Source organism: Anabrus simplex, chromosome 9 (assembly GCF_040414725.1).
Source record: "Anabrus simplex isolate iqAnaSimp1 chromosome 9, ASM4041472v1, whole genome shotgun sequence".
Taxonomy (NCBI): domain Eukaryota; kingdom Metazoa; phylum Arthropoda; class Insecta; order Orthoptera; family Tettigoniidae; genus Anabrus; species Anabrus simplex.
Window position 1 is genome coordinate 135,434,292 of NC_090273.1, and position 27,355 is coordinate 135,461,646.

The 27,355-nt window shown below is 42.3% G+C and overlaps 1 protein-coding gene across 2 annotated transcripts in view; it reads right to left on the minus strand.

The window, feature by feature from the left end:
• LOC136881079 (protein phosphatase 1 regulatory subunit 14B) overlaps positions 1-27,355 on the minus strand; it is a 630,712-nt gene that overhangs the window by 294,675 nt on the left and 308,682 nt on the right. For both annotated transcript variants that reach the window (XM_067153697.2, XM_067153698.2), the window contains exon 2: positions 3,624-3,896. In XM_067153697.2, coding sequence (XP_067009798.1) covers positions 3,624-3,896 — 273 coding nt within the window. The remainder of the gene's footprint in view (positions 1-3,623; positions 3,897-27,355) is intronic.

The following is a 27,355-nucleotide window of genomic DNA, read 5'->3' on the forward strand; positions in this document are numbered from 1 at the left end:
CATCCAAAGTTCCAACTCTATAGGAATTCAGCAAGAATGTAGATATCTTCGTATCGTTTCCTTCCTTCTGTCATGATATTTCTCACATAATTTAATTTTCTTTATTGTTCTTTCCTCTTTCTTCCCTTGTAATTAAGTGTATTTCCCTTTGTTTATGTCGCTGCTTGTGTTTTTCTTGTATATATTTGTCTCCTTTGTAAATATCTGTGTATCTTTCACTTCAGATTAATAACTATTGTACAAATCTCGCATCTTTGTAATTTGGTAATATCCTGTCACTGATTCTGAATAAATAAAAATAACACATTAAAATGTTCAAAATACCTTCCGTTAACATACTATCGTGGAAAAAAGTATAGACACCTGAGTTTATACGTTAATAAAAAGTTTATCCGTTGTCTCACATACAAAGAAGCTACACCAACATTTAGCTTATTTTATTTTACTGTGTCCGACTCGTTGGATGAATGGTCAGCGTACTGGCCTTCGGTTCAGAGAGTCCCGAATTCGATTCCCGACCGGGTCGGGGATTTTAACCGTCATTGGTTAATTCCAATGGCCCGGGGGCAGGGTGTTTGTGTAGTCCCCAACATCCCTGCAACTCACACACCACACATAACACTATCCTCTACCACAATAACACGCAGTTACCTACACATGGCAGATGCCACACACCCTCATCGGAGGGTCTGCCTTACAAGGACTCAAAAAAGTGCCAGTAACTTCTTCCGTTTTTAACGGAACGCTCGCTTTAAAAATTCATAACTTCAAAGTATCGATTTGATCGTTACTGAACTTTAATACGCCTTAAAGTAGCTTATTGTTGATCTGTAAACCACGTTTTTGTTTCATTTGATATTTGTGTTGTTGTAAATTTTGTGAAACATTTCCTCTGTACATACATACATACATCATCCCGCCGTCGCACTGAAACCCGTATGCGCTGATATTTACGGAGAAATTTGTTTGCAAAATGTGTCTACAGGCAGAAGTTTGTTCTTGAACACCTTGTGATGGAAGCCGTGTATTATCTTGTCGTACCGATATCATCAGATTGAAAATGAGGGGAAAGCACTACCGAGCTCGATAGCAGCAGTCGCTTAATTGCGGCCAGTATCCAGTATTCGGGAGATAGTAGGTTCGAACCCCACCGTCGGCGGCCCTGAAAATGGTTTTCCGTGGTTTCCCATTTTCACACCAGGCAAATGCTGGGGCTGTACCTTAATTAAGGCCACGGCCGCTTCCTTCCAACTCCTAGCCCTTCCTTGTCCCATCGTCGCCATAAGACCTATTTGTGTCGATGCGACGTAAAGCAAAAAAAAAAAAGAAAGCACTCCGCTGCTTATACATAATTACAGTATTATAGTTCAAAATGCTTAAGTTACAAAAGTGCATTGTAAAAATCAAATTTGTTATGTATTCATTATTTAACCGCATGAAGAGAAATGACCATTCTCACATACATACATACATACATACATACATACATACATACATACATACATACATACATACATACATCAATCTCTGTGGCCTCATTTAGTTCTATATCTCTTATCTTTAAGGGTGGAGACCTAGCTCAACACGGGGAAAATAGGCCAATATTCATTCTATTGTTACATATGCTACAAACGTTGTTGACGAATGCTGCACATACCCCAGGATTGGCATGTTTCAGAGCAATCAGAAGCAACTTCAATAATGTGAAAATTCAAATTATAACATTTTAAAATGTTCAAAATTTCCCGCCTTTTTAACAATATATCACGGTTTCCTTCATAACTCTCTTACTGATTCACGGATAATTATGATTTTTTTCAGAGTTTCCTCCCATAATGTTGTACTACAATCTTTAGCTCACTCAGATCAATAGGATTTAAATTATGTTTTAATATTTTCTGGTGCTCGGAATAAAAACGCGACAAAAAATCCAAATCACAGTCTATGTTAATGATTGAGGTTCATTTTGTAGCTGGAGTTTTGATACACACTTTAAAAAAAGGAAAAGTACGAAAATTCTTATAAACTTGGAATTTATAAGAGAAACAGTGATACATTGTTAAAAAGGCGGAAAATTTTGAACATTTTATTTTAAAATATTAAAATTATTAAAATTCTGACCTTATTGAAGTTGCCTCTGGTTCCAGGAAGCATGCCAATACTGGGGTATGTGCAGCAATTGTCCACAACAATTGTAGCATATTTAACAATCGAATGAATATTAACCTATTTTTTCCTTTGTTAAGTTGGGTCTACCCCCTTAAATAATTAGAAACTGATTCTAAACATCGTCGTCTTGATCTCTGTCTCTACTTCTCTTACCCTCCATGAACGAGTCCATTATTCTCCTAGGTGACCAATTCTCCTCCATTCGCTTCACATGATCCCATCGCCGAAGTCGGTTTATGCGCACAGCTTCATCAATCGAGTTCTTCCCTAACTCAGCCTTTAGCACCTCATTCCAAGTACCCTCTTGCCACCCATCTGTTTGTACCAGCGATCAATCTCGCTACTTTCATGTCTGTTACTTACAACTTATGAATAAGATATCCTGAGTCCATCCAAATCTCACTCCCGCAAAGCAAAGTTGGTCTGTAAACAGACCGGTGTAGAGATAGTTTCGTCCGGGAGTTGACTTCCTTCTTACAAAATACTGTTCATCTCAAGTGCGAACTCACTGTGCATTTAGAAAATAAGACATCAGCAATTTAGTCACTTTCGAGGAGATTAATGGTACACTCTGCTATTAGCATTAAAAAACATTGCACAGAATTGGAATTTACTTTGTAGTTCATGCCGAAGTAATAAATACATATTAAAACTGATATGAGTATGTCTGAAAGTCGATATGCCGATAAGTACTATTCCTTAGAAATCAGTAGCAAGCTTTGGTAGGGAAACTCCTGAGTTTCACAAATCACAATCATAAAATGAGCGAACCCGTAAAATGGAATATTAAGTGGTACGCAGTATAGAAAGAATGCTAACGCAAAGCAAGAAGAACATAAATTATATCATCCGAAAATTTGCGTCACGGAAGTTAGGGTGACGGAAGTGTAACCCTAGCAACCGTGCAGGCTGTGATGCAAGATATGGATGGATGGCGAGGCAATGTTTACCTAGCAACCATGCTGGCTGTGATGTAAGGTATGTATGGCGAGGCAATGTTACCTAGCAACCGTACAGGCTATGATGTAAGGTATGGATGGATATCGAGGCAATGTTACGCAGCAACTGTGTAGGCTGTGATGTAAGGTATGGATGGATGGCCAGACAATGTTACCTAGCAACCGTGCAGGCTGTGATGTAAGGTTTGGATGGATGGCGAGGCAATGTTACCTAGCAACCGTGCAGGCTGTGATGTAAGGTATGTATGTATGGCGAGGCAATGTTACCTAGCAACCGTGCAGGCTATGTCTTTATGACTGGTTGCCATCTGAAATTAGCAGTTGTTGATGGATTGTCATGACCGGGAGAGATATTTATGATCATTTGATATTCGCAAACGGAAAAGTGGAATTTGGGAGGAGGGTGGCAAATTTTAGCACTGCCTACGGGCGGTACTATCTATAAATTGGACCTGAAAGTAGCATCAAGTAAGAAATCCCTGGCATTGCACTTACCGTCGTTTCATACAGCTTCTGGAGCTCGTCGTAGAGCCACATCTCAACTGCGAGTCGTTTGCGGATGAGGCTCATCTGGTGAGATCCGTACTTGGCCGTGAGGAACTTCTCGCGTCGTTCTTTCACCTCTCCCTTATCGCTGAAGTTCACGTGGAGCCCGCTTTTAGCAGGTGATCGCTCGCTTCGTACGTCCGCCATGATCCCTCCATTCGGGGCACCACTGCTGGGATATCCCGCAGACACACCGCACTCCATGGGGTACGGGGATTTGTTCTACAGAAAAAGAAAATGGCATAATTAGAGCAAGATCATAGATCAGATTAAAGTGTTATCATAACATAAGAGCGATGACATTCACACAGCACTGAGATTTGAAGGTGGGCTGCGGATTTCCGCCATCTATCTCAAACTATCCCACTCTCTGCCTACAAATGAGCCACACTAATATCAGAGAGAGTGTTATTTCTAACCCACTGAATACTATGTACACTACACCATTTACAATAGAACATCTTACGTACAAATCGACAAATATAGGTCTAGCAATATATATTTATTTATACCTTCAACCGAGCGTAAGCTCCTATAATAATAATTGTACCGGGCGGTACACCTTCACTCCGCTAATTTAAAATGTGCGCCTGTTGAAACTCCTCTGCTGGAGGAAGTCTGAACTTTATTGACGGTATTAATTTTCTACCTTCTCAGAAGATGTCACTACCTGTAAATTTTGGAGTTTTAGAACTGTGTCATTTTTGATGTGTTTTTGTTTCGCTTGAAGTAAGAAGTGTGAACTTTCTCTTCTAGAGGACACTACTGAAGATCTACAATAGTGCAACCTAGTGCGGAACCAAAGAACTATTTTGTTGGAGAAATTTTTATTTCAAATGTTTGTTTCTTGTTAAATTTCTTTCTGTTATTGTTTAAGTTGGCTGTATACCCCTCTTTTTCCCCTTGTTTTAGATTTATCCAATCCCGAATTTCTTTTAGTAATTTCCGACCAATCCGATGTATTTCCCCCCAACTTGGATATGTTTCTGTAACCTAGCCAATAAAATTATTGTGGGCGGGTGTTTTCATTCCCCTAACGCCTAGAACCTTCCGCGAGAGGATATAAACTGCTGATTTTTGGGTCTCTGCGCCACTTCTGTTCCATCTTTCAGTGTGTTAAGTACATAGCAGGGGGCGGGAAGCGCCTCTTTCTTCGGCAGCGGTCAACAACAAGGTAATGGCCGATTAATAACTTCTTTCTTTGCTAGCTCAGCAGTTTAACTTTCGGGGCGGGTTCTAAGCGTTCAACCATGTAACCTTTTCCTAAAATGTAAAAACAACTGGTATCTATTCTATTTTCAAACGACATATCGGGATAGAGAGTGCTTAACCCTCTCGAGCTCCCACTCACATCGTCTTGAGGTGAACTTATTTTTCTCAACCAATTCTTCCGTAATGTAATGTAAATTGCTATTAAGTCACCTCTGTAGTATGGGATTAGCCCTTGTATTAACGGCCTAGTGCCAAGTAGGTCTTAAGCAAAGTGTATTAGGAGTGCAAGTTCGCCTCCTCTCAAATCGTATTTTAGAGGTCATGTATTAACCTTCTTGTCATTTAACAGACCTCAGTAGGTTGGGTATTTTACCCCTGTGTATATGTCCTTGGAGGACAGCTTAAAGGTGGAGTTCGGAGTGGCCTATGATAGGCTTGTATTTTAGGGGGAAGTTGCCCTTTCTTGAAAATTGTGTTTCTGCCTCAAGGAGGCTTTTGGGTGTAATTGGAAGCAAATGTTTCTGGCATGTTTGGGGGTTTTCGGCCCCTTTGTTGTATGGTGTTCATTGTAAGGTTGGGCTCATTGCTCAAGAATTATGTTTCTGACTTTTGAAGCCCCAAATGCGGTACCTATGTAAATGTATTTTTCAATCGTGTTTCGGCTACTAAGTACCTGTTTTATTTGTTGTTACCTAATTTTGAAAAGAAAATATAACCTTGTTAAATTTTAAAATTAATTTCACTTTAGTAGCTTGAGACCTATTCACCACCCAGCACCTTCTTTCACGCATAACTACCACTAAAACACGGTAACAAGTGGTAGCAGAGCGTGGTTGAATGGGTCTCAATTTAGCCCCTTTTGACGGCTATACATTGTTTTGATCCGAACTCTAACCATTTTCTCAGTTGCTGGAATTTTTTGACTTTTTCAAAATTGTTCTGTCATCATGCCAGGCCCTCGCGATGTTCTCCATCTTAATTATTTGCGCAAAGAGGAGTTGATCTATGAATTAACTATCAGAAATGTGCAATCTGGAGGCACGGTTGCAGTAGACACTAACAAGCTTAGAGAGTCCCTAGATTTGCCCATTTCCATCCCCAATTTGGGAGAGAAAGAAATTGATGACTCTCTTTCCACGATCGTCGAGAATATTACTGGGCTAGCTTCTGTAGTTAGTTTTTTGATGAAAATGATCCGTCTCCTAATCAAATTAAGCGTGTGCAAGGCAGGCTATATCATTTTTCGAATAGGGTTAACGATCTGTTGTCTCTAAAACTGAATGACGTTCAGAGGAAGGAAGCTAGTACGCTCCTGGAAAATATTTCCGAATTATCTAGTAAGGTCACTCTATTGTTGACTGGGGAAGTTCCTCCCAAATCTGATCAACCCACCATAGTGAATGCAGGTAGTGAGGAAGCGCCTCCCAAGGGAGAAGTTAATAGGATAACCGTTGCTGCTCAAACTATCCCTGCCCCATTGGACAACGAATCGGAACGTCGTGCATCATTGAGTAACATCCGTTCTGAATTAACTTCCTTGCCATTGAAACCTTTACCTACTATGTCACCCGGGTTTAGCACCTTGCCTCATCCATTGGCAATGTTGCTCAGAGGTATCTCTAAGTTTTCGGTTAATACCACCAGTGAAGTAATTTCATTTTTAAGATTTCTGGTTGAATTTCAGGATCATGCCCTCGTGTTTTCTCTTTCTCCATGTCAAATTTTGCAAATCATCTATCCTTATGCTATTGGTATTCTCTCTGATAAAATCGTAAGAGCCATTGCCGAGCAATCATCTATTGAGGATTTCCATGCCCACTTGCTAGCTAACTTCATCCCTGCTAGGGCCAGGTCCTCCCTTATTCAGAAGTACTATTATCGGGTACAGCGCTTGGATGAAAACTTGGCAGACTTCATCCAAGATATTAAGTTTTATACTAGGGTGTTTGCCCTTCATTTTCCGGAAGATCAGATTGTACAGGCTATTGTAGAAGGCATTTCACCATCTTATAGGTCATATTTGTGTTTCGCGGCGTGCCCGCAAACTTTCTCTGAACTTGAAGCGTTGGCCGTCTCAGCGGAAGGAGTTAGGTACGCCGATTCCTTGCGTGTGGCAAAAGAACCCCCTCCTTCGTTTAGTAATACTCGGCCTCCACCTCGCCGACCAGTCACACCCCGTAAATGTTATGCTTGCGGGTCGCCTGACCATCTTCGCAATAAATGTCCATTGGTCAAAACTAGTAGGGCAAATAATGGAGCTGGTTCAGCACAAGGCTGTTTTAAATGTGGGGCTTTCTCACATATCGCCAAGAATTGCCCAAACTCAAATAGCACCCCCTCCTGCTCAACTTCCGGTGCAAATTCCAACTATGCCAATAATAAAAAGTGACTAGTGGCTTCGGCTGAGTCGACTAATCCATCTTCCCGAGACTCAGCCCCTAGTAAACAGGTTGTAAATGCAGAGAACGATCAGCCTTCAAATTCATCTTTTGAATGCCCTAAAGAATGTCTTAGGATTGCGGCGGATACCCCCGCACCGGTTCCTTTTCTTAAGATTGAGTTAAATAACGAGCCTATTACAGCTCTCTTAGACTCAGGCAGTGTTTGTTCGATTATTTCGGCTGAATGGTATTCTAAATTGAAATCTGTTTGTAAACTACCTGACTATGTCTCATCTCCTGTGCAATATGTTTCGGCTAATTCATCCCCATTAGAAATTCTAGGCTCCTTATTGGTCAAAATTCGTATTTTTAAATTCACTTGGAGAGTTAAATTGTTTGTGGCCAAGCTCTTGTCTTGCCCCATTATATTGGGAGCGGACTTTATTTCTCACACTGGTCTTGTGCTCGATCTTCAGAGTAGGTCTTGCACTTTCAAATTTGCCTCTAATTGTAACATCCCTTTATTAAAGTGTAACTCTGCATCATGTTCTTCTATTTCGCCTACCCAGGATGAGATGTTGTTAGACCTTAGACATCTACCTGAGGAGCAGGCTGATAGTATTCGCAAATTGTGTCAGTCGTTTCCCGAGGTGTTCTCTGATACTCTTGGTGTTACCGACCTGATCGAATACAAAATTGAGGTCACGGATTCGATTCCTGTCCGTTTTCCACCGTATAGGCTATCTAAACCTAAAATGAAGGCTCTGAAAGAAATTATCGATCAGATGTTGAAGGATGGTATTATTAGGCCCTCTAAGTCGGCGTATTCTTCGCCTATTTTTCTAGTTCCGAAACCCCAAGGAGGCTTCAGGCCTGTCATTGATTATAGGGCTCTCAATCGGAAGGTGGTGTTGCAATCTGTGCCCCTTCCTGACCTTCATTCTTGTTTTTCATGGTTTCGTAAGGCCAAGTAATTTACTATCTTGGACTTAAATCAGGCCTACAATCAAATTCCCCTTGCCGAAGAGTCTAAACATCTTACAGCGTTTGCCACGGACTGGAATTTATATGAATACAACCGCGTGCCTTTCGGGCTCCCCACGGGAGCAGCTGTACTCACTAGGCTACTAGATAGGGTCTTCTCCGACATCAAATTTGAGTACTTATATCACTACTTGGATGATGTCGTCGTATTTTCAGAGACTTTTGAAGAACATCTAGATCATCTGCGAGAAGTTCTCGATCGCATCGTAAGGCTGGGTTAACTGTTAAGTTGTCCAAGGTTGCCTTCGCTAAGCCCTCTATGTCCTTCCTAGGGCATATTGTGTCATCTGATGGTGTAGCAGTCGATCATTCTAGAACCCAGGCCATCCGTGATTTCAAACCTCCCAAGGACATTAAAGGTATCGCCAGGTTCATTGGTATGGTGAATTTCTTCAGGAAGTTCATTCCTAACTTCGCTAATAGAGCAGCGCCCTTAAACCTTCTTCGTAGGAAAGGCATCAAATTCGAGAGGGGACCTTCTCAACAAGCCGCTTTTGAAGACCTTAAATTAGCACTTTGTAATGCCCCTGTACTTGCTATGCCTGATTTCTCGAAGAAATTCATCGTCCAAACCGACGCGTCGTCGTCAGCTGTAGCGGCAGTCCTTCTTCAAGAGACTGAACTAGGGAGGCGACCCATCGCCTATGCATCTAGGACTTTGTCGGCTCAAGAAGCCAAGTATTCCATCTATGAGCTCGAAGGTTTGGCAGTCTTATTCGCCTTAGAGAAGTTCCGTCTCTATCTGGAACATGTCAAATTCGACCTGGAGACAGATAATCAAGCCTTAAGCTGGGTCTTAGGTAGGCCGCGTCGTACTGGTCGTATAGCCCGTTGGGCCATCCGTATTTCTGCCTTCCAATTCGATGTCAGGCATATCAGAGGTACTGAAATTGTTGTTGCTGATGGACTCAGCCGTATGTTTTCAAACGACGTTGAGAACCATGAACCGGTCGACCGTTCATCACCTCCCGAGTCCACACTATTTGATGTTAATGCCATTTTAACTGATGCCCCCATGCTCTTTAGGGATATCGAGAAATACCAACGTGAAGATCCGACGCTGGCTCCGATAATGGAAACCCTTTCTTCTGGGGAACATGTTGTCCCTTATGTTCTGAGGAATGGTGTTTTATGTTGCCCTTCGAGGCATGACAAGATGATGAAGGTTGTCGTTCCAGCTGTTCTTGTGCCTATGATCTTCAAGTACTATCATGAGACCCCATTAGGGGGGCATCTTGGAATCTTTAAAACTCGTGAAAAGATTCGTGAAATGTTCATCTGGAAAGGTATGGACGGTGAAATCCGTGAACTAGTAAAGGCTTGTAAATCCTGTTTGATTAGTAAACCCACCATGTCCACCAAGGTAGGCCTTTTGTCTTCGCATCAAGCATCGTGCCCCATGGAACGCCTGTATATTGATTATGTAGGACCCTTCCCCCAGTCGAAGGGAAATGCCAACAAATTCATCTTTGTATGTGTAGATGGTTTTACCAGATTTTCTTGGTTATTTCCGACTAAGCTGGCTACCGCTCAGTCTACCATTACTTGCCTAAATTCTATTTTTGCTTCTTTTGGTCCGTGCCAATATATTGTATCTGATAATGCTAAGGCTTTTACATCTAACTTATTTCGTAAATTCTGTTTTGACTTATCCATCTCTTATGTAACTACTTCTGCTTATTACCCTCAACCATCTCTGGCTGAACGGGTTAATCGTAATCTCAGGTCCGCACTGATTGCCTATCATCATGATGATCATTCCAGGTGGGACACGTCCCTGCATTGGTTAGCTTTTGCTTTGAATTCGGCGGTTCATGAATCACATAAATTCACTCCAGCTTCTTTGATGTTCAAGTTTGTTCCCAACTCGCCGCTCTCTAACCTCTGGTCTCTGAGTGACATTCTACCCGAGACAATAGATCCGGATAATATTAAAGATCTTTGGAAGAAGGCTAAAGCCAATCTTAAAGTGTCTCACGAAAAGGTTAGGGAAAAGTATGATCGTGGACGGAGACCCACCACTTTGAAACTCGTGAAAAGATTCGTGAAATGTTCATCTGGAAAGGTATGGACGGTGAAATCCGTGAACTAGTAAAGGCTTGTAAATCCTGTTTGATTAGTAAACCCACCATGTCCACCAAGGTAGGCCTTTTGTCTTCGCATCAAGCATCGTGCCCCATGGAACGCCTGTATATTGATTATGTAGGACCCTTCCCCCAGTCGAAGGGAAATGCCAACAAATTCATCTTTGTATGTGTAGATGGTTTTACCAGATTTTCTTGGTTATTTCCGACTAAGCTGGCTACCGCTCAGTCTACCATTACTTGCCTAAATTCTATTTTTGCTTCTTTTGGTCCGTGCCAATATATTGTATCTGATAATGCTAAGGCTTTTACATCTAACTTATTTCGTAAATTCTGTTTTGACTTATCCATCTCTTATGTAACTACTTCTGCTTATTACCCTCAACCATCTCTGGCTGAACGGGTTAATCGTAATCTCAGGTCCGCACTGATTGCCTATCATCATGATGATCATTCCAGGTGGGACACGTCCCTGCATTGGTTAGCTTTTGCTTTGAATTCGGCGGTTCATGAATCACATAAATTCACTCCAGCTTCTTTGATGTTCAAGTTTGTTCCCAACTCGCCGCTCTCTAACCTCTGGTCTCTGAGTGACATTCTACCCGAGACAATAGATCCGGATAATATTAAAGATCTTTGGAAGAAGGCTAAAGCCAATCTTAAAGTGTCTCACGAAAAGGTTAGGGAAAAGTATGATCGTGGACGGAGACCCACCACTTTGAAGGTAGGTGACCAGGTGATGGTCAAGAATTTTGTTCCCGCGGGTAAGCTTGCCCCCAGATTTCATGGGCCATGCATCATTCTCGATTTTCTTACTCCAGTTACGTTGTTAGTAAGCAATCCAGCCACCGAGAGGATATTTAGGGTTCACCTGTCACAGGTGAAACCAGTGTAAATTTTGTGTCAACTTGCTTCATATAATTTGAAAGGAATATGAAGGTTATATTTTTTTTTTTGAGTTCAACTTTTAAGGCTTTCTGCCCCTTCTATAATATTTTGGTCTTATATGTAAGCCTCTTGTAAAACCTTCCCCGATCCGTTAAACTGCCATTCTGTCCTTGCCTCGGCCATTACCCCGCTCCCGTCTCCTGCTTCAATACACACTGTGGCTTGATTTGAGTAAATGCCATGGATATCTGCACGCCGCTGAACCCTCAACCTCCTCACCAAGCCTGTGCCCTCAAAACAATGATGATGGTCCAACAATATTCTGCCGCCTAGCTTTAATGTTTCAGTGCCCCCGCAGCCGCGCGGCGCCGTGCGGCAACTGGGTCCGAGGACGGGCCCCCTCGGCCCCAGCGAGGACGACATGTGCACGGCGAGCCGGAGCTCTCCTCCCGGCCAAGGCTGATGTGCGGCGCACGACCTGCTACTTGCCCGCAGCCTGTATATGTTCACCGCGGGCGCGGCGTGCTTCAACACCTCTGCTCCCCTCATAGTGCGGGCGAGCGGTATCTCAGGGTACTTGAGGGGTCCGAGCGGCCTCCTTTGGACGCAAGCCGCAACGGCCGGTCTGGCCGTCCCACTTCATCACCATCAACTACATGAACAGTTACTATAAGCATCGACTACACTTGGGAATTCAACAGCAATATTTGGTGGACATTGCAAAATTTTTCATCACCTTTAAGTATTAAAAGTTAATCTTCAGAACTCAAATTCTACAAACTTAAAGACTTTACTTCACTTGCAACAACAAAATTTTGAAACTGAAAAAAAAACCAAATTAAGAAAATCTCATAAATGCTTCTGCAATCTATCTTCATATTCACATCATAACTTGGAACTTGTTTCAAACTGACTTCATGTGAAATCCCTGGAGGAACTTTTGGGGGGGGGGAGGTCTGTACCGGGCGGTACACCTCCACTCCGCTAATTTAAAATGTGCGCCTGTTGAAACTCCTCTGCTGGAGGAAGTCTGAACTTTATTGACGGTATTAATTTTCTACCTTCTCAGAAGATGTCACTACCTGTAAATTTTGGAGTTTTAGAACTGTGTCATTTTTGATGTGTTTTTGTTTCGCTTGAAGTAAGAAGTGTGAACTTTCTCTTCTAGAGGACACTACTGAAGATCTACAATAGTGCAACCTAGTGCGGAACCAAAGAACTATTTTGTTGGAGAAATTTTTATTTCAAATGTTTGTTTCTTGTTAAATTTCTTTCTGTTATTGTTTAAGTTGGCTGTATACCCCTCTTTTTCCCCTTGTTTTAGATTTATCCAATCCCGAATTTCTTTTAGTAATTTCCGACCAATCCGATGTATTTCCCCCCAACTTGGATATGTTTCTGTAACCTAGCCAATAAAATTATTGTGGGCGGGTGTTTTCATTCCCCTAACGCCTAGAACCTTCCGCGAGAGGATATAAACTGCTGATTTTTGGGTCTCTGCGCCACTTCTGTTCCATCTTTCAGTGTGTTAAGTACATAGCAGGGGGCGGGAAGCGCCTCTTTCTTCGGCAGCGGTCAACAACAAGGTAATGGCCGATTAATAACTTCTTTCTTTGCTAGCTCAGCAGTTTAACTTTCGGGGCGGGTTCTAAGCGTTCAACCATGTAACCTTTTCCTAAAATGTAAAAACAACTGGTATCTATTCTATTTTCAAACGACATATCGGGATAGAGAGTGCTTAACCCTCTCGAGCTCCCACTCACATCGTCTTGAGGTGAACTTATTTTTCTCAACCAATTCTTCCGTAATGTAATGTAAATTGCTATTAAGTCACCTCTGTAGTATGGGATTAGCCCTTGTATTAACGGCCTAGTGCCAAGTAGGTCTTAAGCAAAGTGTATTAGGAGTGCAAGTTCGCCTCCTCTCAAATCGTATTTTAGAGGTCATGTATTAACCTTCTTGTCATTTAACAGACCTCAGTAGGTTGGGTATTTTACCCCTGTGTATATGTCCTTGGAGGACAGCTTAAAGGTGGAGTTCGGAGTGGCCTATGATAGGCTTGTATTTTAGGGGGAAGTTGCCCTTTCTTGAAAATTGTGTTTCTGCCTCAAGGAGGCTTTTGGGTGTAATTGGAAGCAAATGTTTCTGGCATGTTTGGGGGTTTTCGGCCCCTTTGTTGTATGGTGTTCATTGTAAGGTTGGGCTCATTGCTCAAGAATTATGTTTCTGACTTTTGAAGCCCCAAATGGGGTCCCTATGTAAATGTATTTTTCAATCGTGTTTCGGCTACTAAGTACCTGTTCTATTTGTTGTTACCTAATTTTGAAAAGAAAATATAACCTTGTTAAATTTTAAAATTAATTTCACTTTAGTAGCTTGAGACCTATTCACCACCCAGCACCTTCTTTCACGCATAACTACCACTAAAACACGGTAACAATAATAATAATAATAATAATAATAATAATAATAATAATAATAATAATAATAATTGTACCGGGCGGTACACCTCCAAGCCGCTAATTTAAAATATGCGCCAGTTGAAACTCCTCTGCTGGAGGAAGTCTGAACTTTATATACGCTATTAATTCGCTACCTTCTCAGAAGATGTCACCACGTGGAAAATTTTGAGTTTTTGAACTGTGTCATTTTTGATGTGTTTTTGTTTTGCTTGAAGTAAGAAGTGTGATCTTTCTCTTCTAGAGGACACTACTGAAGATCAAGAATAGTGCACCCTAGTGCGGAGTCAAAGAACTATTTTGTTGGAGAAATTTTTATTTCAAATGTTCGTTCTTTGCTAAATTTCTTTCAGTCATTGGTTAACTTGGCAATATTAACCCCTTCTTTCCCCTTGTTTTATATCTAGCCTATCCCGAATTTCTTAAATTAATTTTCCACCAATTATGTGTTTCTTCTTAGTATTGTGTAGGGGGTTTATGGATGAACCAATAAAATCCTCGTGGGAGGGTGTTCTCATTCCCCTAACGCCTAGAAACTTCCGCGAGAGTATATAAACTGCTAATTTTAGGGTCTCCGGGCCACTTCAGTTCCATCTTTCAGTGTATTAAGTACATAGCAGGAGGCGGGTAGCGCCTCTTTCCTCGGCAGCGGTCAACAACAAGGTAATGGCCGATTAATAACTTCTTTCCTTGCTTGCTCAGCAGTTTAACTCTCGGGGCGGGTTCTAAGCGTTCCACCATGTAACCTTTTCCTAAATGTAACTACTCCTTTTATATATTCTCTTTTAAAGCTACATACTGGGATAGAGAGTGCTAACGCTCTCGAGCTCCCACTCATATTGTTTTGAGGTGAACTTATTTTTCTCAACCTATTCTTCGTTAACGTAAAACAAATTGTTCTCTTCTTAAGTCACCTCTTTAGTATGGGATTAGCCCTTGTATTAACGGCCTAGTGCCAAGTAGGTCTTAATCAAAGTGTATTAGGAGTGCAAGTTCGCCTCCTCTCAAATTGTTATTTTAGAGGTCATTTAATTAACCTCCTTTGCATTTAATAGACCTCAGTAGATTGGGTATTTTACCCCTGTGTTTATGTCCGTTGAGGACAATTTGAAGGTGGAGTTTGGTGTGGCCTGGGAGAGGCTTAAATTTGAGAGCGAGTGGCTCTTTTGAAAATTGAGTGTTGTATGCCTCGTGGAGGCTTTTCAGTGTAATTTGGAGCTAGGGCTCCTAGGCATGAATGGGGTTATCTGCCCCTCTGTTGACACTTGTGTTTGGAGGTAAAACTGCGCTGATTGCCCAAGCATTGTGTTTTCAGGGCTCGAAGCCCAAATCCTGTAAATATTGTAACTACCCTTTGACTTGCTACTTTGTACCTGCCATGCTTGTTATTTCTTTGTTTTTGAAAAGAAAATATAACCTGGTTAAATTTTAATTAATTTTACTTTAGTAGCTTGAGACCCGTTCACCACCCCGCACCTTCTTTCACGCATAACTACCACAAAAACACGGTAACAAGTGGTAGCAGAGCGTGGTTGAATGGGTCTCAATTTAGCCCCTTTTGACGGCTAAACATTGTTTTGTTCCGAACTCTAACTATTTTTTCAGTTGCTGGAATTTTTTGAGTTTTTCAAAATTGTTCTGTCACCATGCCCGGCCCTCGCGATGTTCTCCATCTTAACTATTTGCGCAAGGAGGAGTTGATCTATGAATTGACTATTAGAAATGTACAATCTGGAGGCACGGTTGCAGTAGACACAAACAAGCTTAGAGAGTCCCTAGATTTGCCCATTTCCATCCCCAATTTGGGAGAGAAAGAAATTGACGACTCTCTTTCCACGATCACGGAGAATATTACTGGGCTAGCTTCTGTAGTTAGTTTTTTGATGAAAATGATCCTTCTCCTAATCAAATTAAGCGTGTGCAAGCTAGGCTATATCACTTTTCAAATAGAGTTAACGATCTGTTGTCTCTAAAGTTGAATGACGTTCAGAAGAAGGAAGCTAGTACGCTGCTTGAAAATATGTCTGCATTATCTAGCCAGGTCACTCAATTGTTAACTGGGGAAGTTCCTCCCAAATCTGATCAACCCACCATAGTGAATGTAGGTAGTGAGGAAGAACCTCCTAAGGGAGAAGTAAATAGGAAAACCATCGCCGCTCAAACTATCTCTGCCCCATTGGACAACGAATCTGAACGCCGTGCATCGTTGAGTAACATCCGTTCTGAATTAACTTCCTTGCCATTGAAACCTTTACCTACTATGTCACCCGGGTTTAGCAGCTTGCCTCATCCATTGGCAATGTTGCTCAGAGGTATCTCTAAGTTTTCGGTTAATACCACCAGTGAAGTAATTTCATTTTTAAGATTTCTGGTTGAATTTCAGGATCATGCCCTTGTGTTTTCCCTTTCTCCATGTCAAATTTTGCAAATCATCTATCCTTATGCAATTGGTATTCTTTCTGACAAAATAGTAAGAGCCATAGCCGAACAGTCATCTACTGAAGATTTTCATGCACACTTGCTTGCAAATTTTATTCCCGCCCGCGCGAGGTCATCTCTGATTCAGAAGTACTATTATCGTGTACAGCGCTTGGATGAGAACTTGGCTGATTTCATACAAGACATTAAGTTTTATACTAGGGTGTTCGCCCTTCATTTTCCTGAAGATCAGATTGTACAGGCTATTGTAGAAGGCATTTCACCATCTTATAGGTCATATTTGTGTTTCGCGGCGTGCCCGCAAACTTTCTCTGAACTTGAAGCGTTGGCCGTCTCAGCGGAAGGAGTGAGGTACGCTGACTCTTTGCGTGTGGCAAAAGAACCCCCTCCTTCGTTTAGTAATACTCGGCCTCCACCTCGCCGACCAATCACACCCCGTAAATGTTATGCTTGCGGGTCGCCTGACCATCTTCGCAATAAATGTCCATTGGTCAAAACTAGTAGGGCAAATAATGAAGCTGGTTCAGCACAAGGCTGTTTTAAATGTGGGGCTTTCTCACATATCGCCAAGAATTGCCCAAACTCGAATAGCACCCCCTCCTGCTCAACTTCTGGTGCAAATTCTACCTATGCCAATAATAAAAAGTGACTAGTGGCTTCGGCTGAGTCGACTAATCCATCTTCCCGAGACTCAGCCCCTGGTAAACAGGTTGTAAATTCAGGGAACGAGCAATTTTCAAATTTATCTTTTGAAGGTCCCAAAGAGTGTCTTAGGATTGCGGCGGATTCCCCCGAACCTGTTCCTTTTTTTAAGATTGAGTTAAATAACGAGCCTATTACAGCTCTCTTAGATTCAGGCAGTGTTTGTTCGATTATTTCGGCTGAATGGTATTCTAAATTGAAATCTGTTTGTAAACTACCTGACTATGTCTCATCTCCTGTTTAATATGTTTCGGCTAATTCATCCCCATTAGAAATTCTAGGTTCCTTATTGGTCAAAATTCGTATTTTTAAATTCACTTGGAAAGTTAAATTGTTTGTGGCCAAGCTCTTGTCTTGCCCCATTATATTGGGAGCGGACTTTATTTTTCACACTGGTCTTGTGCTCGATCTTCAGAGTAGGTCTTGCACTTTCAAATTTGCCTCTAATTGTAGCATTCCTTTATTAAAGTGTAATTCTGCATCATGTTCTTCTATTTCGCCTACCCAGGATGAGATGTTGTTAGACCTTAGACATCTACCTGAGGAGCAGGCTGATAGTATTCGTAAGCTGTGTCAGTCGTTTCCAGAGGTGTTTTCTGATACTCTTGGTGTTACTGACCTGATAGAATACAAAATTGAGGTCACGGATTCGATTCCTGTCCGTTTTCCACCGTATAGGCTATCTCCTCCTAAAATGAAGGCTCTGAAAGAAATTATCGATCAGATGTTGAAGGATGGTATTATTAGGCCCTCTAAGTCAGCGTATTCCTCGCCTATTTTTCTAGTCCCGAAACCCCAAGGGGGCTTCAGGCCTGTCATTGATTACAGGGCTCTCAATCGGAAGGTGGTGTTACAATCTGTGCCCCTTCCCGACCTTCATTCTTGTTTTTCATGGTTTCGTAAGGCCAAGTTCTTTACTATCTTGGACTTGAATCAGGCCTATAATCAAATTCCCCTTGCCGAAGAGTCTAAACACCTTACAGCGTTTGCCACGGACTGGAATTTATATGAATACAACCGCGTGCCTTTCGGGCTCCCCACGGGAGCAGCTGTACTCACTAGGCTGCTAGATAGGGTCTTCTCCGACATCAAATTCGAGTACTTATATCACTACTTGGATGATGTCGTCGTATTTTCAGAGACTTTTGAAGAGCATCTAGATCATCTGCGAGAAGTTCTCGATCGCCTTCGTAAAGCTGGGTTAACTGTTAAGTTGTCCAAGGTTGCCTTTGCTAAGCCCTCTATGTCTTTCCTAGGGCATATTGTGTCACCTGATGGTGTAGCCGTCGATCATTCTAGAACACAGGCCATCCGTGATTTTAAACCTCCCAAGGACATCAAAGGCATCGCCAGGTTTATTGGTATGGTGAATTTCTTCAGGAAGTTTATTCCTAACTTCGCTAATAGAGCGGCGCCCTTAAACCTTCTTCGTAGGAAAGGCATCAAATTCGAGTGGGGACCTTCTCAACAAGCCGCTTTTGAAGACCTTAAATTAGCTCTTTGTAATGCCCCCGTACTTGCTATGCCTGATTTCTCGAAGAAATTCATCGTCCAAACCGACGCGTCGTCGTCAGCAGTAGCGGCAGTCCTTCTTCAAGAGACTGAACTAGGGAGGCGACCCATCGCCTATGCATCTAGGACCTTGTCGGCTCAAGAAGCCAAGTATTCCATATATGAGCTCGAAGGTTTGGCAGTCTTATTCGCCTTAGAGAAGTTCCGTCTCTATCTGGAACATGTTAAATTCGACCTGGAGACAGATAATCAAGCCTTAAGCTGGGTCTTAGGTAGGCCGCGTCGTACTGGTCGTATAGCCCGTTGGGCCATCCGTATTTCTGCCTTCCAGTTTGATGTTAGACATATCAGAGGTACCGAAAATATTGTCGCTGATGGACTCAGCCGTATGTTTTCAAACGACGTCGAGACCCAAGAACCGGTCGACAGTTCATCACCTCCCGAGTCCATACTATCTGATGTTAATGCCATCTTAACGGATGCCCCCATGCTCTTTAGGGATATCGAGAAATACCAACATGAAGATCCGACGCTGGCTCCGATAATGGAAACCCTTTCTTCTGGGGAACATGTCGTCCCTTATGTTCTGAGGAATGGTGTTTTATGTTGCCCTTCGAGGCATGACAAGATGATGAAGGTTGTCGTTCCAGCTGTCCTTGTGCCTATGATCTTCAAATACTATCATGAGACCGCATTGGGGGGGCATCTGGGAATATTTAAAACTCGTGAAAAGATTCGTGAAATGTTCATCTGGAAAGGTATGGACGGTGAAATCCGTGAACTTGTAAAAGCTTGTAAATCTTGTTTGCTCAGTAAACCCACCATGTCCACCAAGGTAGGCCTTTTGTCTTCGCATCAAGCATCGCGCCCCATGGAACGCCTGTATATTGATTATGTAGGACCCTTCCCCCAGTCAAAGGGAAATGCCAACAAATTCATCTTTGTATGTGTAGATGGTTTTACAAGATTTTCCTGGTTATTTCCGACTAAGCTGGCTACCGCTCAGTCCACCATTACTTGCCTAAATTCTATTTTTGCTTCTTTTGGTCCGTGCCAATATATTGTGTCCGATAATGCTAAGGCGTTTACATCAAATCTTTTTCGTAAATTATGTTTTGACTTATCCATCTCTCATGTAACTACTTCTGCTTATTACCCTCAACCATCTCTGGCTGAACGGGTTAATCGTAATCTCAGGTCCGCACTTATTGCCTATCATCATGATGATCATTCCAGGTGGGACACGTCCCTGCATTGGTTAGCTTTTGCTTTGAATTCGGCGGTTCATGAATCACATAAATTTACTCCAGCTTCTTTGATGTTCAAGTTTGTTCCCAACTCGCCGCTCTCTAACCTCTGGTCTCTGAGTGACATTCTACCCGAGACAATAGATCCGGATAATATTAAAGATCTTTGGAAGAAGGCTAAAGCCCATCTTAAGGTATCTCATGAAAAGGTTAGGGAAAGGTATGATCGTGGACGGAGACCCACCACTTTGAATGTAGGTGACCAGGTGATGGTCAAGAACTTTGTTCCCGCGGGCAAGCTTGCCCCCAGATTTCATGGGCCTTGTATCATTCTCGATTTTCTTACGCCAGTTACGTTGTTAGTAAGCAATCCAGCCACCGAGAGGATATTTAGGGTTCACCTGTCACAGGTGAAACCGGTGTAATTTCCGTGTTAACTTGCTCCATATTATTGTGAAAGGGGATATGAAGGTTATATATATTTTTTTTTGAGTTTTCAATTTCTAGGCATTCTGCCCCTTCTATAATATTTTGTTTTATATGTAAGCATTTGTGTGAAACCTCCCCCGATTTGTTAAACTGAATATTTCAGCACTATAATTATTTTTAAGCACCATCTTACTGCTTCTTTTTCTGGTAGCAAAGTGTTCTGCTTGAAATAATGTGCTACAAGGTGCTAACCTGCATCCCCTGTTCAAAAATACTGAATTATTAGTACGCACAACGAATAATTAAGTTAATTTCGTGTGGATATTTCTAGCAGAGTTCAGCCCTTGTAAGGCAGACCCTCCGATGAGGGTGGGAGGCATCGGCCATGTAGGTAACTGCGTGTTAGTGTGGTGGAGGATAGTGTTATGTGTGGTGTGTGAGTTGCAGGGATGTTGGGGACAGCACAAACACCCAGCCCCCGGGCCATTGGAATTAACTAATGAAGGTTAAAATACCCGACCCGGCCGGAAATCGAACCCGGGACCCTCTGAACCGAAGGCCAGTACGCTGATCATTCAGCCAACGAGTCGGACCGCACAACGAATGAGCCTCCTGCATAGATAGTTTTAAGGTCTGAGGTTGTCATCAGAGACCAGTCACTGTGTATGAAGCAGTAATGTACATTGTTGCTGAGGGTTACCCGCAAGCGGTCATCGTACTAGCCAGGATGGCCAGACACCAAAATGTGTTATGTCTTTTCAACATCATAGTGAGACGTTTAAAGAGAACAACTGTAACTTCTCATTAAAGTTTTGTCTTAAACATAGGTATCAGATACAGAGGTTGAATTCCAGTTATTATTATTATTATTATTATTATTATTATTATTATTATTATTATTATTATTATTATTATTAAAAATCCACAGCCTGTTTCCAGTCATTCGACCGGGTCAGGAATGGAATGAATGAAGCCCCATCTAGCGGCGAGGATAGAAATTGTGCCGGCTGCCGAAGCCTGTCGCACTCCTCTGGGGCAATGATTAATGAATAACAGATGAAATGAAATTATATTGGAGAGTGTTGCTGGATTGAAATATGACAGGGAAAATCGGAGTACCCAGAGAAAAACCTGTCCCGCCTCCGCTTTGTCCAGCACAAATCTCACATGGAGTGACTGGAATTTGAACCACGGAACCCAACGGTGAGAGGCCGGCGCGCTGCTGCCTAAGCCACGGAGGCTCTTTATTATTATTATTATTATTATTATTATTATTATTATTATTATTATTATTATGTGGCACACTGTATATACCCCTCTCGAGATCCAGCTCTTCACAAACACGCACCTCGCCCATACTGCCGAACACAAGGTACAGAAGACTTCTTTTATCGTTATCTTGCCATAAGCCACATCCACAGCTACTCGTAACCCGGGTATGGCGGAAGACGCGGCAGGGCCCCCTACACCGATAAGTAATGCAGCTTTCAGTGACGTGCCAAGGCCCTTCACACATTTATAGCAGTAAAGGGAGGTTTATAACCCCTCATGAAGCTGATGGAGTCGTTCCACAGAAGAAAGCCAGTTTCCGCAATCGAACACCACTGTGCAGGCTCACTGCACTTGAATAATTCATTTGCAGCCACGTGCTCGATGCGCGAGTCGTTTCCTAATGAGCTGACGGGACTTGCCACAAAAGGAGAATAGTTTTAAGTGGATTGGGCTAAAGAGCAAACTTTCTAGCGAGAGCAAACAAAACAAAAGGCACAATTGGAAGAAAAATATCCTACAATTCAAACCAGCAAGCTGGTGGTGATATTATTTTAAGAGGAAGTACGACTTGGCAACCATCTTCTCTTAATTCTAAACAGAGGAAAAATAGAGGATGTCCGATCCTTCGAAGAATGAGGGTGTTTGTAAAAGAAAAGAAGGAGCCGGTAGGGCGGGAAAATAAAAGACTACCTAGGCCCCGCAAACCTAATACCGCCGGGGATGTTGCGATATTAATGAATGTAGGCTTCCGTGGCTCACTGTATTAAACCAACCAACCAACCAACCAACCAACCAACCAACCAACCAACCAACCAACCAACCAACCAACCAACCAACCAACCAACCAACCAACCAACCAACCAACCAACCAACCAACGATCCGTGCCTGTCGTAGTCATATTGTCACATTTCAATGGTTTTATGAACATTTAACAAGAAGCGCGTTATGGTATATGCCTACTGCAGTTCGTAGTCCGAATTCATCCATTCTGAAGTCACTACACCGTCTGCTTGGTAAAAATCTATCCATACATTGGCATTTTTTTAATCCTACAGTTCTTAATGTAAAGCTTGCTATTGTGCCGAAGAAGGCAATGGTATTTTGAATCGCAGTTCTTCTATATAGAACGGTTTTAAGATAGGCGCAGGTGCTGGAATGCTGTCCCGCAGGAGTTCTTTTACATGCCAGTAAATCTACCGACACGATGCTGACGTATTTGAACGCCTTCAAATACCAGCGAACTGAACCAGGAACGAACCATTCTAGTGTAGCTAGTTTACACTTCAGTAGGTGTTCCCAGATAATGTCTAAGGCTTATATCATGATGAGGGCTGTTTGTACGTAGACTTTTTTTCTCTCTTAACAGCATGTACGTTATTAGAAACGCTCTACCATCTGCTGAATACATTTGGAAGCTGGGAAAGGTTAAAAAATCAAAGAGTATCTAGCAGGGAACAATATTCTTCCGTGATCATAGGAAGTGTATACTATCTCGCTTGGCTTATATCAGAATATTAATGAAAGTGTTAGTCGCTTAGCAACCTGCTAAGTACAGAATGTAATGCGGGTTAGGGTAAGCCTCCGCCTGCAATTATTGAAGTGATCATTTAATGATTTGATTTTATGATTACTCAAAGTTGACTGAACGTAGATACCTATCAATATCTCACGATTCACCGGCAGGGAATTCCATAGATAATAAAACAGAAATGAAGCAAATCGCTCCAGTAGAACGGACTGACGGATTTGACAAAGCTGTTTTTACTAAACTCTGTTAATATTATAGAATATGATTAACTGGATTAAAACCACTTATGTATTACTAAAAACAAAGTCGAGTTTTCCGCCAAATTACAATGGCCTTCATCAGGGCATGTGAAGAACTGCTTCTGACAGTGATCAATGACATTCTTCAAAGAACGTGGAAGTCACGACCATATTATCCACGGCCCCCTACCAACTGGACTCAGGTATCATCGCGCTGTACCATGGTAGCTGCGAGTGAAGTTGCAGATTCACCGCCCTCTGTGGAGAGTTCCTGGATTGCGTCGCGCTGTGCCATGATGGTATTATGCATGTATTTCTGCGTTACAGGTCTCGATGTATTTGAGAACTTAAAGCCCTCTTCCCTGTTGAAGTTATCTGGGAGCAGCTCTATCTCTATGGCTTCTCTCACAAGTCGAGCATAGACGTCTTTTACAGGAGCGATGACCTTCGTCTGGTCAAAGAGGATTTCATGGTTTGTACTGTAGAAGTGTTCTGCTATGGCAGACTCCGTATGGCATTCTCCGTGGAGGATGAAAGAGCGACATTCTTTACCGACCTAATGTGTTCTTTCACCCTAGTACTGACAAGCCTTTCTGTCATGCGACCACAACCACATGGAACTTCGTACACGCCTGGTGTTTGAGGATGTGGTTTTTCTTTGACTGGTCGAAACAGGGATCTGAGCTTCCGGACTGTGGTGAAAACTGGAATTATATTGTACTTCCTAAGAATGTATTCTGTTAGTTATACCTGCCACATAAGGTGATGATGACGATGCTTGTTGTTTAAAGGGGCCTAACATCTAGGTCATCGGACCATAATGGTATGAAATGAGACAAAATGGAATGACAAATTAAAAGTCCAATATCCTCCACTGACCAGAATTCAAAACTTGAGGACGAAGAATGAATGGATGGATATGAATTTAAAACAATCAGGGGATCCGACCCGCAATGTCTCGCATTCACAGAAACTGACGTGAAACAATAGTATTACTGACCAAAGGACTGCGTCTATAGCATAATACTGAATTGATGATATTTTTAGTCTAAAAGGGTCCAAAATCCAAGTCATCGGCCCCTCATAATGGTACTTATCGTTAGGAAAGTAGAACCAAGGGCGCCCATACCCGGGGGCAAGGGGGTCGCCCTCCCCCAGCCCCCACCAAAAGGCAGGGGATACCGTGGGTGTATTCTTCGTCTACGTCCCCCACCCACAGGGAGTGCCATATAAGGAAGGAATACTTTATTCTGTAGTACAAACCAGTACACACTCACCTGAGCATTAATATCTACAAAATCCAGAATGCAGTAATCACTAATCTGATGTAGCAATATATTTTGTTGAGCGATTCAATATTGTTATAAAAATTAAGTTCAAAGTTTATTTCGAGTAAAATGCTGTCATGAAAATGAAATATTCCTTAAAGACTTCGTCCCATCACTAAATAAATCCCAGCACATGTACTTACAATTCAGTTTTGAACCCACAAATCGTATACAGAATGCCCCAGGAGGAATGGTCAATATGCAGCAGTGGCGGCCGGTGGTATCTCAGGTCAGGGGGGTGGCCACAGTATTTTTTCCCCACAACTCTTTCTTTGCTACTGACCGGTACCATCGCACTCATTCGAGCCTTCCGCGCGAAAACAAACTAATTCACTACTGCCAACCCTCACAAAACACGGGATGCAAGTCAGAGGCTCAATTTGAATCAACATTACTGGTCTCAAATGTTGCATATCAATATAATTATTTATTATTTTTCTTCTTAAAATATAAATAATGTGGCAAACAAGGTCATACATTATCATTTAATTTAATTGAATGCTACCATGGAGATTTGCCTGCTGTCATTTCTTGATGGATGCAGTACTTTTGCATCCATCTCTTGGCACAGGCCAGAGCAAAGTGTAACTTTCACTGAAGTCCCAGTCTCACCCATGGCTGTGACAATATGGAAGCTGCTGGGGTGTGGGTCGTGCTGAGTAATGACATTCAGAGCACAAACAGTGCGTCTGAGTGTTATGAAAGGTGTTGCTCATAGGGTCAGTCGTGCTACAATAGCACTGCCTGGCCCAGTGAGGAAAGCAATGACAAACTACCTCACTCCTCGTCTTGCCTAGTACGCCTCATTTAGGTACTGCCATTTGTGGTTTTCCTATCAATGCATAGCCTTTGGTGGTGCTATTTGAGGATCCAACCAGCCTCTGGGCTGATGAGCTAACAGACAGACACCATGGAGATTTGGCTGGCACATGCTCGTACAGGGGTTTGTAAGGGCATCTTTACTGCTACACTGCTACGGGCTCTGCCCACGTGAAAGCCTTTTCCCGCACCCTTCCATTTCCCCCCCCCCCCCCTCGCCCCACCGGAACCGTCCATCAGCGCGTTGGTGGATAAGACATATACATGCGCGCCACTAGCTCGAAAACAAATGTACATTAAATGTGTCGAATCTCGAAAACCATTCGGAATAGGGCTTATGTCCATATGAATGTTTTTGCTTCAAATGATCGTTCCTATCATATCCCTGAATATTGATCATTCCTCCTGGGACATCCTGCATATGCGTTCAACGGCTCATCAGTTACGCTCTGCCGGTTCAAATCATAAAACTCACTTAATTCTGAAGCAGTGATCTTATAAGAGATGTCAAACACTGTTCTTCAAATTGGTAATTTCTACCTGCAGAAGTTTCAGAGACAAGATAAGACATTCCAAGTCCTCTTTAAGAACTTTGCTTCTCCATCGAAGTGGAAATCTAGAACAGTGTCTGCATAGGATTGAGGGTAGGGCGATAGAGTTGCAGGCTTGGCGCTGTGGGTGTTAAAGGTGAAGAAAGGGAACTGATTCATCTACCTCCGACAGATTACTCGGAAATGGCGCAGGGCGTGCGTTTAAATGAGATAGTGCCATTCTCTGTACGCTGTTGTTCTCCGTCCTGTCTTCCTCTACATTGTCGGGCAGGGAGAAGCTATTGAGTTACCACTGTTCAACAGCACGACACTCTTAACTGCTGGAAACTCTCACAGAATCACAATTAATAATTATCTTCATTTAAGTGCCACAGAGAAGATCCATCCAACCTCAGGGGAATCAACAACGCAATAATAATAACAATAATAATAATAATAATAATAATGAACCAAACCCCATGGCACTACAGCCCTTGAAGGGCCTTGGATTGCCAAGCGATCGCTGTTCAGCCCGAAGGCCTGCAGATTGCAAGGTGTCATGTGGTCGGCACGACGAGACCGGGGCCGCTATCTCACCGTCAGATAGCTCCTCAATTCTAATTACGCAGGCTGAGTGAACCTCGAACCAGCCCTCAGGTCGAGGTAAAAATCCCTGACCTGGCCGGGAATCGAACCCGGGGCCTCCGGGTAAGAGGCAGGCACGCTACCCCTACACCACGGGGCCGGCAATAATAATAATAATAATAATAATAATAATAATAATAATAATAATAATAATAATAATAATTTGAAACAGCCTTCTTACTCAATCAAAACGTATATAACAAAAAGTCTATCTCTCGAAATGCAAAAATTAGAGTTTATCAAACTTTAACTAGAACTGAAGCATTATATCGTCCCTGTTCTGCCAAAACGGCGAATGTGACAATGCTTTTCCTATCCATTATTTCCCTTAAGACTGGTCACGCCTTCCAGTCATATATTGATAGGAGGGCCATCAGAACAATTTTCGTTGTGTTCATTTTCCTATGCGCATGTGTAAAGGAAAATGAACCTTAAATACATCACACTCTAGGAGTGGCTAAATGTCATGCAAACATACATTCCTTCAGTATGGTACAGTAAGGTTCATTTTCTTTTACACACGCGCATATGAAAATGAACTCAACGGAAATTGTTCAGATGGACCGAATTTCAATATGTGGCTGTAAGGCGTGACCAGTCTTAAGGGAAATAATGGATAGGAAAAGCACTGTCACATTCGCCGTTTTGGCAGAACAGGGACGATATGCAGCGGAAAGTTCAACACACTTCGAACGCCCATTTATAGAAAGGAGGATTATCCGAAAAATTCTTGGTCGGAGCCTCAAAGATGGTGTTTACAGACTTCGGAGCAAATTAGAAACAAACATCTACACCGAAAAGATATCAAGATTAATATCGAAAAGAAGGATAAATTATTACGCTCACCTCTTCAGATTGACAGCTGACAGAATCTGTAAACGTTTGTTATCCTGCTTCAGAAGTCTCAATACGATTCCTCCTT